The 15,380-nt window shown below is 45.0% G+C and overlaps 1 protein-coding gene across 8 annotated transcripts in view; it reads left to right on the top strand.

The window, feature by feature from the left end:
- SPECC1 (sperm antigen with calponin homology and coiled-coil domains 1) overlaps positions 1–15,380 on the top strand; it is a 203,412-nt gene that overhangs the window by 81,469 nt on the left and 106,563 nt on the right. For 2 of the 8 annotated variants that reach the window (XM_042256709.1, XM_060395480.1), the window contains exon 1: positions 3,709–3,924. The exons of the other annotated variants lie outside the window; for them this stretch is intronic. In XM_042256709.1, coding sequence (XP_042112643.1) covers positions 3,885–3,924 — 40 coding nt within the window. In that variant the 5' untranslated portion in view covers positions 3,709–3,884. Of the gene's footprint in view, positions 1–3,708; positions 3,925–15,380 lie in introns of those variants that run through there. 8 annotated transcript variants of the gene reach the window in all.

Below are 15,380 nucleotides of genomic sequence, written 5' to 3'. Positions count from 1 at the left end.
GAGCTGGGGAACAGCGAGGAGGTGCCTCAGCTAGACCGGTAAGGGGGGCGGGGGCAAGTCCACAGTGGAGGGAGGGGGAGGGAATTCAGGTCCTTGGAGGCCATGGTGAGCGCTTGGCATTTCCTCTGAGAGACAGAAGGAGTGTGTAAGTCGGGGGACTTGACCTGGGTCTTAAAAGGGGCGCTCTGTCATGTGAAGGTCAGACCGAAAAGAGCCAGGGGCAGAAGAAGGGAGGCTGGATCGGAGGCGGTGGCAGAGATACTGGTGGAGGTGACTATGGGCTGGACAGGGTGGCAGCAGTGGAAGCGGTGAGCAGTGCTGAGAGATGGTGGCGTTGACCACACACATCCTGACACATCCTGTTTACGGAGATGAGGGAGACTGCGTGAGACACTGATGGTAAAAAGCCTAGAATTGGGTTTTGTTCCCATTAAACTGAAGAACCCAAGTCGGAGGCATCGAGACGGTAGTTGGGTAGATGAATCTGGAGGTCAGAAGGCAGGACTTGAAAGCCACAGGTTGGCTGCAAAGGCCAAGTTAGAGGCCCTGAGCAAATTGGACGGAGGTGACCAGCCATGAGGGTACACAGTGTCCAGAGGCCAGGGGATGAGGAGAAAGGAAGGAAGAGGATGGAGAGGAGGACGCCAGAGGAGGCAGGAAGCTAAGTATGCTGTTCAGGAAGTGGAGGGAATAAACACGGTGAGCACCCAAGTGCCCAGGGCGGCCTAAGACACCGAATGAGAGCTGAGGTGAACCAGTCTTCAGGGGACACAAGAGCTGGAAAGCGCCGTCCTGCTTATGATTTTTTTCCTCTTATGTATTTTCACTGCAAGAATTAGCAAGTTCGACCTTTTCCAGTCCTATGGCCACTGCTGAGTTTTCCAAATTTGCTAGCATATTGAGTGCAGCACTTTTACAGCATCATCTTTCAGGATTTGAAATAGCTCAACTGGAATTCCATCATCTCCAGTAGCTTTGTTCATAGTGATGCTTTCTAAGGCCCACTTGACTTCACATTCCAGGATGTCTGGCTCGAGGTGAGTGATCACACCATTGTGATTATCTTGGTCGTGAAGATCTTTTTGTACAGTTTTTCTGGGTATGCTTGCCACCTCTTCTTAATATCTTCTGCTTCATGGGAAAAAAATGCAAAAAAGCAAAATGGCTCTCTGGGAAGGCCTTACAAATAGCTGTGAAAAGAAGAGAAGCGAAAAGCAAAGGAGAAAAGGAAAGATACAAGGATCTGAATGCAGAGTTCCAAAGAATAGCAAGGAGAGATAAGAAAGCCTTCCTCAGCGATCAATGCAAAGAAATAGAGGAAAACAACAGAATGGAAAAGACTAGATATCTCTTCAAGAAAATTAGAGATACCAAGGGAATACTTCATGCAAAATGGGTTCCATAAAGGACAGAAATGGTATGGACCTAACAGAAGCAGAAGATATTAAGAGGTGGCAAGAAAACACAAAAGAACTGTACAAAAAAGATCTTCATGACCAAGATAATCATGATGGTGTGATCACTCACCTCGAGCCAGACATCCTGGAATGTGAAGTCAAGTGGGCCTTAGAAAGCATCACTACGAACAAAGCTAGTGGAGGTGATGGAATTCCAGTTGAGCTGTTTCAAATCCTGAAAGATGATGCTGTGAAAGTGCTGCACTCAATATGCCAGCAAATTTGGAAAACTCAACAGTGGCCACAGGACTGGAAAAGGTCAGTGTTCATTCGAATCCCAAAGAAAGGCAATGCCAAAGAATGCTCAAACTACCGCACAATCGCACTCATCTCACACGCTAATAAAGTAATGCTCAAAATTCTCCAAGCCAGGCTTCAGCAATACGTGAACCGTGAACTTCCTGATGTTCAAGCTGGTTTTAGAAAAGGCAGAGGAACCAGAGATCAAATTGCCAACATCCGCTGGATCATCGAAAAAGCAAGAGAGTTCCAGAAAAACATCTATTTCTGCTTTATTGACTACACCAAAGCCTTTGACTGTGGATCACAATAAACTGTGGAAAATTCTGAAAGAGATGGGAATACCAGACCACCTGACCTGCCTCTTGGGAAATCTGTATGCAGGTCAGGAAGCAGCAGTTAGAACCGGACATGGAACAACAGACTGGTTCCAAATAGGAAAAGGAGTACATCAAGGCTGTATATTGTCACCTTGCTTATTTAACTTATATGCAGAGTACATCATGAGAAACGCTGGACTGGAAGAAGCACAAGCTGGAATCAAGATTGCCAGGAGAAATATCAATAACCTCAGATATGCAGATGGCACCACCCTTATGGCAGAAAGTGAAGAGGAACTAAAAAGCCTCTTGATGAAAGTGAAAGAGGAGAGTGAAAAAGTTGGCTTAAAGCTCAATATTCAGAAAACAAACATCATGGCATCTCGTCCCATCACTTCATGGCAAATAGAATGGGAAACAGTGGAAACAGTGTCAGACTTTATTTTGGGGGGGCTCCAAAATCACTGCAGATGGTGATTGCAGCCCTGAAATTAAAAGACGCTTACTCCTTGGAAGAAGAGTTATGACCAACCTAGATAGCATATTAAGAAGCAGAGACATTACTTTGCCAACAAAGGTTCATCTAGTCAAGGCTATGGTTTTTCCTGTGGTCATGTATGGATGTGAGAGTTGGACTGTGAAGAAGGCTGAGCGCCGAAGAATTGATGGTTTTGAACTGTGGTGTTGGAGAAGACTCTTGAGAGTCCCTTGGGACTGTAAGGAGATCCAACCAGTCCATTCTAAAGATCAGCCCTGGGATTTCTTTGGAAGGAACGATGCTGAAGCTGAAACTCCAATACTTTGGCCACCTCATGCAAAGAGTTGACTCATTGGAAAAGTCTCTGATGCTGGGAGGAATTGGGGGCAGAAGGAGAAGGGGACGACAGAGGCTGAGATGGCTGGATGGCATCACTGACTCGATGAACATGAGTCTGAGTGAACTCCGGGAGATGGTGATGGACAGGCATGGAGAGGCCTGGCATGCTGCGATTCATGGGGTCGCGAAGAGTCTGACACGACTGAGCGACTGAACTGAATTGAAAGAGTCTGACAAGACTGAGCGACTGAACTGAAATGAACTGAAGCGTTTTCACTGCAAGGCTGACTATGAAAGTCCTTCAGGGTGGAAAGTCGTTTAGGGTGACTTCCATAACTCAGTCATTTCAGAGAGCAGATCCTGCTCGTGACTGGCATGCATTTTTATTTTTAGTGGCAGCAGTCATCGTGGAGAATGTTGTTAAAGCGTCTTCCTCACCACCTCCGCCTCAAAACTTGCTTGTTGGTCTATTCATTTATCCCAAAACGTAACTCAAAACTTATCCAGAAATACTTAGGAAGAGCCTGTCATATGCAACCCCAGGTTTTCCCCAATGGTCTGATATCTCACGCGCAGGACTGTGCCTTCCTCGTGACATCTGGCCTCGGCCTCCCCGCAGTGGGGTTTTTCCAGCCCGCAGCGTCCAGCTGCAGTTCCAGGCGGCCGCCCCTAGAGGCCGTAAGTCGGGCGGCAGGCGCGTCCCTCCCCCACCGGGGAGGAAGACTCTGGGAGCCCCAAAGAGATATGCAGATAAGGGGGCGGGGCAGCCCGATTCTAGGCGGGCGGCCTGCCGGGGGAGGGGCAGTATGCAGATGAGGTGGGCGGGGCGTGCGGGTGCGCGGGCCGCGGGAGTCGAGGTGGGCGGGCCGCATGCAGATGAGCGACCGCGGAGCGGCCGGTGGCCGGGGGGACTGAAGCGACGGCCCTTTCTTTGACTGGAGCCGACCCGCCGGACGCAGCCGGTTCGTCAGCCCGAGCCGGCGCGAGCGGCCGCGCGGTGGACGCGCCGTCTGAGGCGGCCGGTTGGCCGCTGCCCGAGGCGGCCGAGCCATGGGCAACCACTCGGGGCGGCCTGAGGATCCCGAAGCAGGTTTGTGCGGCGTGCCGGGGGTCGCCGCGCCCCCTCGCGGCCGGGAGCCCTTCCCCCACCGCCCCGGGCCGGGCCGCGCTGCCCGCGGGCGCCGGGGGGCGCGAAGGCGAAGTTCCCAGGCGTGAGTCCCGCCTCTGGAATGCGCGGCGGGGGTGGCAGGCTCACCTGTGCTCACCCCGCGACCAGGGAGCGCCGCAGGCCGCCAGGTGAGCCTGGCGGCCGGACGGGCGGAGGGGGGCCGGGGGAACGGGGCCGGGGGCGCCCCGTGCGGACGTGTGGGCCCCTGCCGCGCCCGTGTCACACACTTTCCAGATCCCAGTGGACGGTGCGAGAGGTCAGCAGGTCTGTTACTCACCCTCAGACGGGGGGCCGGAGGGTGACTGTTGCTCACTCAGAATAGCGGGGGCCGATTCCAGGACCCGTGCTTCCGGTCCTCACAGGGGCACTGCTCAGAGACGGCTGGCTTCGTCCTCAGCCCTGGGGGTCAGCCTGGCCTCCCGCAGACCTAGACGCTGCTGGCCACGGAGGTCGTGTTTGCGGACGAATAGGATGTTTCTGCCCTGTCGCACACGCAAACGGTTTACTTCAACGTCCCTAAGTGCCTGCTGGCCGGCAAAGGAGATGGTCCATCTCGGGCTGGAGTCCGGGGCCGGCAGTTGACCGGTCTGTGAATCTGGGACAGAATCAGAACTCGAAACTCTTTTCCAGGGGGTGATTTTTAAATTTGAATTTGAATGAGGAAATTGCCCCGGCTTGTCCAGGTTACTTGTCCCCAAATCTGAGGCAGGGCTATCATTAAGACCTCGGTCTCTTAGCCTCGGTTCACTGGTCTCCACTCACCTGGGCAGGGAGGCCAGGCAGGGGCAGGCAGTGTCCTTGAGGCTGGGAGGAGGCGGCTCTGGTACATTGGACTGGTACAATCAGGATGGGAAACTTGGCCACAAGTGGAGACCATGGAGGAAAAACTATAGAGATGGGGTTACTGCATTGATTATGAAGGGGTGACTTTCTAAACTGCACAGCACTCATCCAGCCTTCTTTGGGCAAAATAGCCAATATTTGCAAATTAACGCACGTTTGCCTGTGTCATAACCAGCCCTGCGATAAGCTATTAGGTAAGGGCTTCCCTGGTGGCTCAGCAGTAAAGAATCCACCTTCCAGTGCAGGAAACTCAGGTTTAATCCCTGGATTTGGAAGATCCCCTGGAGGAAGAAATGGCAACCCATTCCAGTATTCTTGCCTGGGAAATCCCATGGACAGAGGAACCTGGTGGGCTATAGTCCATGGGGTCGCAAAGAGTCGGACATGACTAAACAAGAAAAGAATATGTAATATTTTAAACACATCTCATTAATATCCACTTGCCCTGTGTATTATCTCCTTGGTGTCAAAACTATGAAGAGACTGTGCCCCTTGTTAGTTTTTAAGCGTTATTTGGGTGCTTGTGTTCCAGTTTCTAAGTGACCTTGCTTTTCAAAGCAATCTAATGAATAGTGGATGAAAAAGACATTTTTATGGCAGTGACTTATTTTATTACACTTTTCTGAGTGCATACAATTTCAGTAAAGGAACTCAAGTCTGATTTGCTGCAAATAAAGATACCCAGTTAGAAAGTCTTAGGAAAGACTGTCTTGCTAGACTATTGTCAGCTGAAAATGTGCATATAACTTTAAGTGATCTCTGCTGTGGTGAAATGCTATAGAATGCACCAATGAGATCCCGGAAATGAGAGTTTTGTTAAAGATTAACACATCCTCAATCTGCTTTACCACCTTGCATGAGGCTGGGAGGGCAGGGCCTCCTACTGGCAGGTGTGGTGCATTGGACTAGACTCAGAGCAAGTGCTTCGAGGGTCCTCAGAGCAGGGGGCCCAAAGGTAAGCGGTGGAGGTGAGGAGGAGACAGGCACAGCAACACCCACACCTGATTTCTACATCAGTCCTATGTCAGCTTTGTCCTCTGAGGTGCAGACCCTTAAACAGAATCGGGAATGAAGGAGGGTTATTAGAGGGTAAAACGCCTGAGAAAGAAGGGGTGGGAACCTGAATCAGGCCAGGAGAGCCATTGGACCAGCACCCAGAAAAGGAAAAGGCAGCAGCAATTTTTGTCAGAGAACCTGCAAATCTGACCAGGTCCTATCCAGCTGCCAGGGAGTCCCTGAGAAGACTGCCCAGTAGAGGAGACTTGCTTTAGCAGTGAGAGCCAGGCCCTCGTCCTCTCGCTGGGTCAGGCCTTGCTGAGGATTCCTCAAGAAATGTGCCTTCAGCTCAAAAGCCAGGCTGAGTCCCAGTGGCACGGGCTGCTGGAGTGTCAGTTCATACCTGTCCTTGCAGCTGAAGCCATAGTCTTTCTCGGACGGAGATCCAAGCGGCACACCTCCTGGCTGACCCCCTTGAGACCTCAGTTGCTCTAACAGGGAGGGGCCGTTAGAGGGTAAATGAGGCAGAATCCCCATCTCCACCCCCATTCCACCTCATGACCGTCTACAGGCAGGCCTGAGGCAGAAGGCAGGTTCTCAGCTGTGGCTACCTTCCCAGCCTTGAAACTGTCTGCCAGGGTAGCAAGAATTCTCTTGTGTGGGGATGCAATCCTTGGAGTTGAGTCACTGTGACTGACTGTGGCATTATGTGACGGACGAGAGAAATGAATCAAGCAGAAGACATGAGAGTCTGAACCTGTCAAGGACCACATCCCTTACTTCCTCAAAGGTCTCAGTTAACAGTCCTTCAGTTTCCAACCAGGTTTTCAGTGCCTGCAGATCAGAGAGGGCTGCTGGGTATAGTCAGGCAGATTGTGCATGGCTCAAAGGCAGCTGGGAATAAAGAGTGGGCCAGGGTGGGATTGTATCGCTCCAGAGGAATGGTGCCATTTTATATTCACACATAGGTGCCCAATATGCTAAAGAAACCTTATTTTCTACTTAGAGTTAAAACCTTAGAAGGCTTTTCCCAGTGTCACCATGAGCTGACAGCTTCTTACTCTTTGCTTTAAATCTGCATGTGTTTTTAAACAGTGGATACCAGTGATAGGAAACAAAAGTCAAAGCTTCAACCCCCACTCCCTCAGATTCCACTCCCTATGGGTTATAGTTAGTGCTAACTGTGGTTAAAGACGAATCCCAGAATAGCCCCATAAGACATGAAAAGTTGATTTCCCCTCACACCCCGGTTCGGGGTGAGGTGCGGCCCTCTGAGAGTCATATGGTTATTGGAGGCTCAGGCTGGTGAACGTGTCTTCAGGGTCCAGCTCCCGGGTTCTGCTGACTCTGATGGCAGTCAGGAAAGGGGAGAGGACATGAGGGTCCTGTGGGGGCTGGAGGGGCTGGGCCTGAACGGGGTGCCCACCATCCCTATGGCATTCCCCCTCCCCACCCGCTCCAGGCTCCAGCACCCAGCTCCACCCGGTGTGGAGCAGCTGGAAGGAGGCTCGGCCAGTGCCATGAAGAGGCCAGCACGGATGTGAGGTCCACTCTCAACCACATCTGTGTCAATATTTTCTTAGGAAATTTTAGTCAGAAAAATTGAAAGGTATGTATAGCTAGCACCCATAGACCCACCACAGAGTCTACAGTTAACATTTTGTTTCCGTTGCTTTATCCTGTTCATCCCGCTGTCCATTCGTCAGTCCCTCTTATTTTTAATGCATTTTAAGAAAATAGTGGTTATCTCTATAATTCTACATAATTTTGTATGTCGGTACTATTTCTTGATTTATTAGTTTTGAAGGTTGTGTAGAGTGAGGAATTCAGTGCGTTTTTAGGACTGTATTTCTCTCTTCCTCTGTTCCTACAAGCCATACTAAAATTTTCTGAATTTATTGTTAGTAAAGTGTTAATGGTGGGGTACAGTTGTGGGTGTCTAGTTGTTGACTGTAAAACTTTGCTATATGAAATTTTCATTCAAAAAACAAAAATACTAAGGAAATTTTTATTATTTGTCACTTGTATTTCTTGACTAACCAGCTTTAAATGGTGTCCTTGGCTCAGTAAAGAAGGATATGCTATTTCTACATTTCTTCTGCCATTTCCCCTACAGACTCCATACCCTCTTCCCAGTCTACTGTCAACCTTTTACATGGCAAGAACATTCTGTCTCCTAATTAGTATCATTAAATCTCTGCGTGTTTGTAGGTTGATTCTAAAAGTTGAAAACCAATCAGCATTTAAAATACTAGGCTCGAATATTTATCATGTACTGGAAAATCAGGTACTGCATCTAGAGGTAGAAGAGAAGGAAATGCAGGCTTACATGATTTAATTTATAATCTGTGACAGGCAATATTACTTTAAAAGGAAAAAAAAATAGGGATTTCCCACGTGGGCCAGTGGTTAATTAAGACTCTTCCCTTCCAATGCAGGGGACTCAGATTTAATCCCTGGTCAGGGAATTAAGATCCCACATGCCATGTGGTGTGACAAAAAAAGAGGAAATCTGGAAGGAGTAAGGTGGCACAGTGGTGAAGAATCCACCTGCCAATGCAGGAAACGCAAGAGACGTGGGTTTGATCCCTGGGTTGGGAAAATCCTATGGAGAAGGAAATGGCAACTCACTTCAGTATTCTTACCTGGAAAATTCCATGGACAGAGGAGACTGGCAGGCTATAGTCCATGGGGTCGAATAGAGTCAGACACGACTGACTGAGCACACAGTCACTATAGTTTTTTACTCCTAAAATGATCTTAACCTGCTTGTACCCTCTAATCTGGCTTCTCAAGTCTACAGATTGTTGTAGAGAATTCATTTTCTTCTGAAAGACAGAGGGCATGGTGGTTAAGAGTTTTGGCTCTGGAGCCACACTGTGTTCACATTCCCAGTTTTGTCCCTTAGCAGCTCTGAGGCTTTGGGCACATGAGTTAAGCTCCAGGAAAGAGGACAGTAGTACAGCCTGCCCCATAAGGTTGTTGCAGTCGTTAATAGCTTGAAGCACATGATGGATTAGAATAGGCTCACACATCACAGAAAGTGCCCGGTAAGCTTTAGTCATGACTATTCCTGTCCTTCTGACTTAACGTTTCCCGTTCAGACTCGGTTGCCTTCTGGTTTGGCTTTACTCTCAGGTGAGCTCCCTGCTTCTTGAAGCCTATTTCTCGTTTCGTGCGTTCCCTTTTCTCTGACGGAGTATTTCCTGTGCTGTCTGGCGCTGAAGTTCTATATATTCTGTCATCTCCATGCTCACCTTTTTCTTCCAGCTTTTCTTATTGATTTTGAAATTTTCATCAATTATATTTTCTATTTCCAAAATATCTTTTTGTGCTTTGTTTTACCTTACTCATAGCAGTTCAGAGTTTTGAGTTAAGGGGAAGGGAAGTGGAGTTGGTTGGTGGGCTTGAGCAAATTAGTTAATGGGCTCTCTTGTCCTTAGTTTTATTTTTTTATTTTTTTTTTTAATTTTTATTTTTACTTTATTTTACTTTACAATACTGTATTGGTTTTGCCATACATTGACATGAATCCGCCACAAGTGTACGTGAGTTCCCAATCCTGAACCCCCCTCCCACCCCATATCATCTCTCTGGATCATCCCCGTGCACCAGCCCCAAGCATCGTGTATCGAATATAGACTGGCGATTCGTTTCTTACATGATTGTATACATGTTTCAATGCCATTCACCCTAATCATCCCACCCGCTCCCTCTCCCTCAGAGTCCAAAGTCCATTCTGTACATCTGTGTCTCTTGTTGTCTTGCATACAGAGTTTCAGGGATTCATCAGAGTTTTGATGGCATTCACAAAGAGGAGAATATAGCATGTATTTTTCTCAGATGTATTTTGTTCCATAGAAGAATTTTAGAGTGAAACTAATGTCCTGAGAGACATACTTGGAAAATGCAGCCTTTTAGGATTAAAAAAAATAAAATGTATATGTTAAAGATCTGTGATAACACATAATAAAAAAAGGTAAGAATATTAGATATATCTGTTACTATAATAAATGGGTTAAACTCACTTAGAAAAAGAGCCTCCTCCTCTGGATTAACACAGAAAACAAAATATATAAGCTGATAAAAGCATATTCAGATGGTAGGTTGATTTTTAAAATTAAGTTGGTTAAAGTTATGAATAATAAAAATCTAGTTGTAAAGAAAACTTTCAACATCAAGTCCAGTTCTTATAAGTCTTTGTGTTTGTTGTGCTCATATGTAATTATTCTTAAAAATATAGTGTTTTTAAGTCCTTATATACATCCCCAAACATTCTCTCTCTTATGTGTGTGTGTGTGTGTGTGTGTAAACGCACACTGTCAATTACACACTTTAAATTAGAATCACGAGGCTGCTCTATAACTCTTGGAAGATTCAGTTCTCTTAAACATTAAAATAACTCCAAAATACAGGTATTTCTTAATTTATAATACTGTTGCTACTTATTTATTTAAACTACTTTTCTACTTGATTCTAAACCTTTCTCAAATTAGAAGATGTTTACTTACATGCTTTATTCCAAATAATAACTGGTGTTGGAATTTTATCCCGTATAATTTTGGGGTTGCCTTCTCAGTGTGATGAGGTTTTTTAACCAACAGAGATTTCTGGCAGGAACAGGATTCTTACCCGACACCGTACCAGCTGAGTACCTTTTGCTGCGATTGGGGCACAGTCTAGAGCACCTGGGTTTGCACCCATACAAAGATCATCCATGCGTGATGCTGTGTCTCACTCTTGATCTGACGATCTCTCTCTTTTGCCTTCAGCCTTACTGACAGTTTCCCTGGGCAGATAATTCTAGGTTCAAAATCCTGGTAATCTCTCTGTGACACCGACTCCAGAACTTGAAGAAGAAAGTAGTCATGATGCCCACGTCCCTTAAATTCAAACTACGTTTGATCTTGGAGCTCCTGATAGGTATCTGAGACCTCTGTTCTAACAGCCATATCACTTGAGGGTTTGCACTTCTTTGGCACTTAAAATACGTAACCATCTTCCTGTCTGACTCAGAAGACCTTTGACTTAATAGAACACTGCCTGCTTTTCTTAAACTTTCTGTGTCATAAAGCAGTATCTGTCTTGATAGTGAAGAAAATGTGATTTAATTGTGGCTATCTGTCTCTCATGCCTTTGACTACTGAAACAATCGTATCAGTTAAAGATACACACCACAAAGCACCTTAAATCAGACAGGACCTTCAGTATTGATAAGAATACAATTCAAGAAGAAAAAGTAGCAGTTACAAAATGAGTACACTAACTAGACAAACAGTGGAAATAATTAAATGCAAAAGCTATTAAAACTGCCTGAAAAAACTCAAATGTGAAATGAGAGACCAGTGTATGTCTTACTGTTTTTCTAGGTCGTTCGTGAAATGGTTAAAACATTGATCTCTTCTAGACCAGAAAGAAAACCTTATTACAGTCTCTTAAGGGAAATTTTACTGGTCACTGTGTCATAGTGCAGTAAAACTGTAGGAGTAGAAATTGAAATTTTAAACAGTTAATCTGTCTTGATACAGCATGGTGTGGCTGTAGCTAACTATTGTATTGCATGTTTGAAAGTGGCTGGGGGTGAATCATTTTATAACCGCACTGTGACCGATGGTAACCATGCTTATTGTGGTGATCACTTTACGGTGTATACAAATAGCCGTACATTGTTATGTTGTAAACCTAAAACAAGTATAATGTTATCCATCAATTATATATAAAGAAAGCTGTTTGGAAATTTTGACCCAAATAGTATCTGAAAACTATGATTATGGATCATTTAGAAAAATAATAGTGAAACACTTTATATAGCTACAAATAGCAAGCTAGTTTAGTTCTCTAGAAGCTTTTATCATAAATGCAGTAAGTACTAGACATAGAAAATTAGAAAATAAAGGACAAAAGAAATCTGGGAAAATAGGAGGGAATTTTATGTATGTGTATAATTTATTTAGTTTTGGCTGCGCTGGGTCTGTGTTGCTATGCGTGGACTTTCTCTAGTTGCAGAGAGTGGGGGCTGCTCTTTGTTGCGGTGGCCTCTCGTGGTGTAGCATGGGCTATGGGCTTGAGGGCTTTAGTAGTTGTGGTGCATGGGCTCGGTAGTCGTGGTGCACGGGCTTAGTTGCTCCTTGGCCTGTGAGATCTTCCCAGCCCAGAGATCAAACCCTTGTGTCCTGTATTGGCAGGCGGATTCTTGTCCATTGTACCACCAGGGAGGGGCGGAAATTAATGAAGTCAATTTTGACAGCATCTGTTTCCTCGCTTCTACCCTCCTCACCTGGCCCGTGACCTGACACATGGTTCACACTCAGTATTTGTTAAATGAATATATGAAAGAACAAAAAAAGAAAAAAAAACTCACTAGAATTGAAATGTAAGAATAGACCCTTTGCTAAAACAAGGAACTAGATAAAGCCGAGGTTAAACTCAGAAAAAAAAAAAAAAACCAACCCACAAATATTCCAAATAAGCAATACAGGGATGTATATAATCAGAGATGTGGCAATTTAAAAAAATAGAATAAAAATCAAAATTTTTGATGAAATTTCCTAGGAGAAAGAAACTGCTAAATTCACGAAGTAGTGAAACACTTGGGCAGAATATTGGAAGACATCACAAAGTGACTTAAGGAAAAATTTTCAGAAAGAATCCTGAACTCGGATGGTGTTATATGCAGAGTTTTTCAAAGATCAGAAAAATAGATTTCTGTGCTATTTAAAGTCGTAAAATGCATCGTTTCCTAAAGATTATTATTGCATTACAGAGGGTGCACATAATGGTTTAAGGTATATACTAATGGCTAGTTCTTATTTTAGTAATTAAGCTGTGTTAGAAAAATTATAAGTAGTTAATTGAATCTATGTTGCTTAGGACAAGATTAGGTTTTTAAAAAAATGAGTCAACATTTAGTTTATGCACAAAAATATTAAAGGTGTAATAGGACGTGCATGCTCAGTTGCTCAGTCATGTCTGATTCTGCATCCCCATGGACTGTAGCCCACCAGGCTTCTCTGTCTGTGGGATTTCCCAGGCAAGAACACTGGAGTGGGTTGCCAGTTCCCTCTCCAGGGGATCTTCCTGATTCAGGGATCAAACCCGGGTCTCCTGCATTGGCAGGTGGGTACTTTACTGCTGAGCTACCAGGGAAGCCCCAGGTAATAGGACAGGTAAATGCAAATATAGCCAAATTTGTAAAGTGTTAGTCACCCAGTCGTGTCCGACTCTTTGTGATCCCATGGACTGTAGCCTGCCGAGGTCCTCTTGTCCAGGCAAGAATACTGGAGTGGGTTGCCATTTCCTTCTCCAAAAATTGTAAAGGTGATACTCAGATAATAGAAACTTGAAAAACACTCCAGAAGACAAAAGATGGAGGACTTTGCAGTTTATTTTAACAGAGGCAGAGCTAATACTATTAACACTATTCCTGATACCAAATCCTTTCAGAGACAGAGGGGAAAGAAAGCCAGAGCACAGTGTGGCAGTGCCCGTCCTGACTGAAAGATAAGCCACACTTACTCCGGTGAGGCCTTTTCAAAATATTACACTCACTGGTTACAAAAAAAATGGTTCATTCCAAAATGCAATAATATTATTATATAGATTTACAACATCGGTACATTTAAAGAGAAGAAATTAATCTTACTGTATATGTCAGTAGTGCATTTAATAACACTTACCATCTACCTCATAAACATTTGATAGGAATGAATGGATTCTTTCAAAGATAATAAATAAAATGGTCTGAAAGCCGCATACACCATGTTTAACAGGAAACTAAAAACATTCCTGCAGAGGTCAGGAGAAAACAGGTGCCCTCAGAGGACATTGTTTTCAGATAGACTAGCCAAGGCAGTAAGATTTTTTTAAATGTTTATCTTAAAAATGAGTCAAAATTAGCATTATTTACAGACTGTGGGCTTCCTAGGTGGCAATAGTGGTAGAACCCACTTGCCAGTGCAGGAGACATAAGAGACCTGGGTTCAATCCCTGGGTTGGGAAGATCCCCTGGAGGAGGGAATGACAACCCACTCCAGTATTTTTGCCTGGAGAATCTCAAGGACATGGAGCCTGGCTGGCTATAGTCCATGGAGTCGCTAAGAGCTGGATGTAACTGAAGCGATTTGGCATGCATGTGTAGGAACTGTAACTCTCCTTCCTGTTAGAATAGTTAAGAAGATCAACTGAAAAACTGTTAGAACTAGTGCGAATGCAGTAACCAGCTTGGCAGTACATATGTGTATTCCTATATGTGTGAGCATGCATACATATGCCTGCGTGTGTGTTTGTAGATGTGTGTAGAACAGTAGCTGCAAGTGATCACCAGAAACAAGGGTTAGTTTATTAAAAGGTCACATTCTCAGCGTGACCACAGTGGATGAAGCCTGGGGAAAATGGGGTGTGTGAGGCCGTCTTTGATGAGCTGTGAGCTTCCCATGCAGAGTTGGACGCCCGGGATCACGAGATAGATGTACCCTGTTACACGGAGGAATTATCCTTCGTATGTTTTGGGTTTTTTAAGTCAGAAATAATTGCTGAATTTTGTAAAATGCCTCTTAGGCCTCCCTCTCGAGATTATGATTTCTCTTTTTAGGCGTAGTGATGTGATGGATTTGAAATGTTTCACTGTATAATGGAATTTTCAATCAGGTTTTTCTAAATCCTCCTTTTGGAAAATAATTTTTTAACACGAAAGGTGAACTTTCAGGTACAGTTTTCTTGGTCTCTTGTTGCTTTGTATGTAAAAACAAAAAAGAGGAGGTGTGTGTGCAGAGTTTCTACTACCTTTAACATTCTGTGACTTTGGTAGACTTTCAAATAACTTTCTCATTCAGAGAAGAGTTTGGGGGCAGAGGAGACTGGGCTTTCACGTGGGGAGTGTGTTACCTGAATGTGCTTTAGGTATGAGAGTTCTAGTCTGTTGAATCTTGTTTTACTTTCTCTAAGTGTTGATATGGCTCCAGTCAGCTGAGACCAGCCTGAATAGTGGTATCATAGAAGCAGCATTGAAACACAGAGAATTTCTAAGGTTTCAGTGTGTCCTTACGAAGACCTTGATGGCAGCTGTCCCTTGTATTACCAGGGAGTTTTTGAATTCTTGAGAGACAGTAGGTTTGATATTTCAAAATTAATGTGGTTGGCCAAATATTTAAAAGTTGGGATTAAAACAATCATTTAATGTTATGAAATTCAGAAAAGCTTGTTTCACAGAGTTTTCCGCATTCCAGGCCACTAGAGAGATAACCCCGATATCCTGGTCTGGGGACCCCTGCAGGAGCTGGGGTCATCACCCCTCACCTACTCTCTCCTTCCCTGCCTGTCACCAGACCACCCTCAGGTCATAAGTCTGATCTATTCATAAAAGCTTTCTTTCCAGTGCCCTTCTGCTTCTGCTCAATTAAAAAACCCTTGCTCTGTTTCTCTAGAAAAGCTAGTCTTTTCTTCTTCACTCTTTGTCCTCCCTCATCTCCAGCTGCTTGTTCCAGATTAAACCTAATTACAGATGAGTGTTAAGATTAGGGGTTATGATCAACCTGGAAAGT

Source organism: Ovis aries, chromosome 11 (genome assembly GCF_016772045.2).
Source record: "Ovis aries strain OAR_USU_Benz2616 breed Rambouillet chromosome 11, ARS-UI_Ramb_v3.0, whole genome shotgun sequence".
NCBI classification, from domain to species: domain Eukaryota; kingdom Metazoa; phylum Chordata; class Mammalia; order Artiodactyla; family Bovidae; genus Ovis; species Ovis aries.
This window is presented reverse-complemented; position numbering and strand designations above follow the sequence as displayed.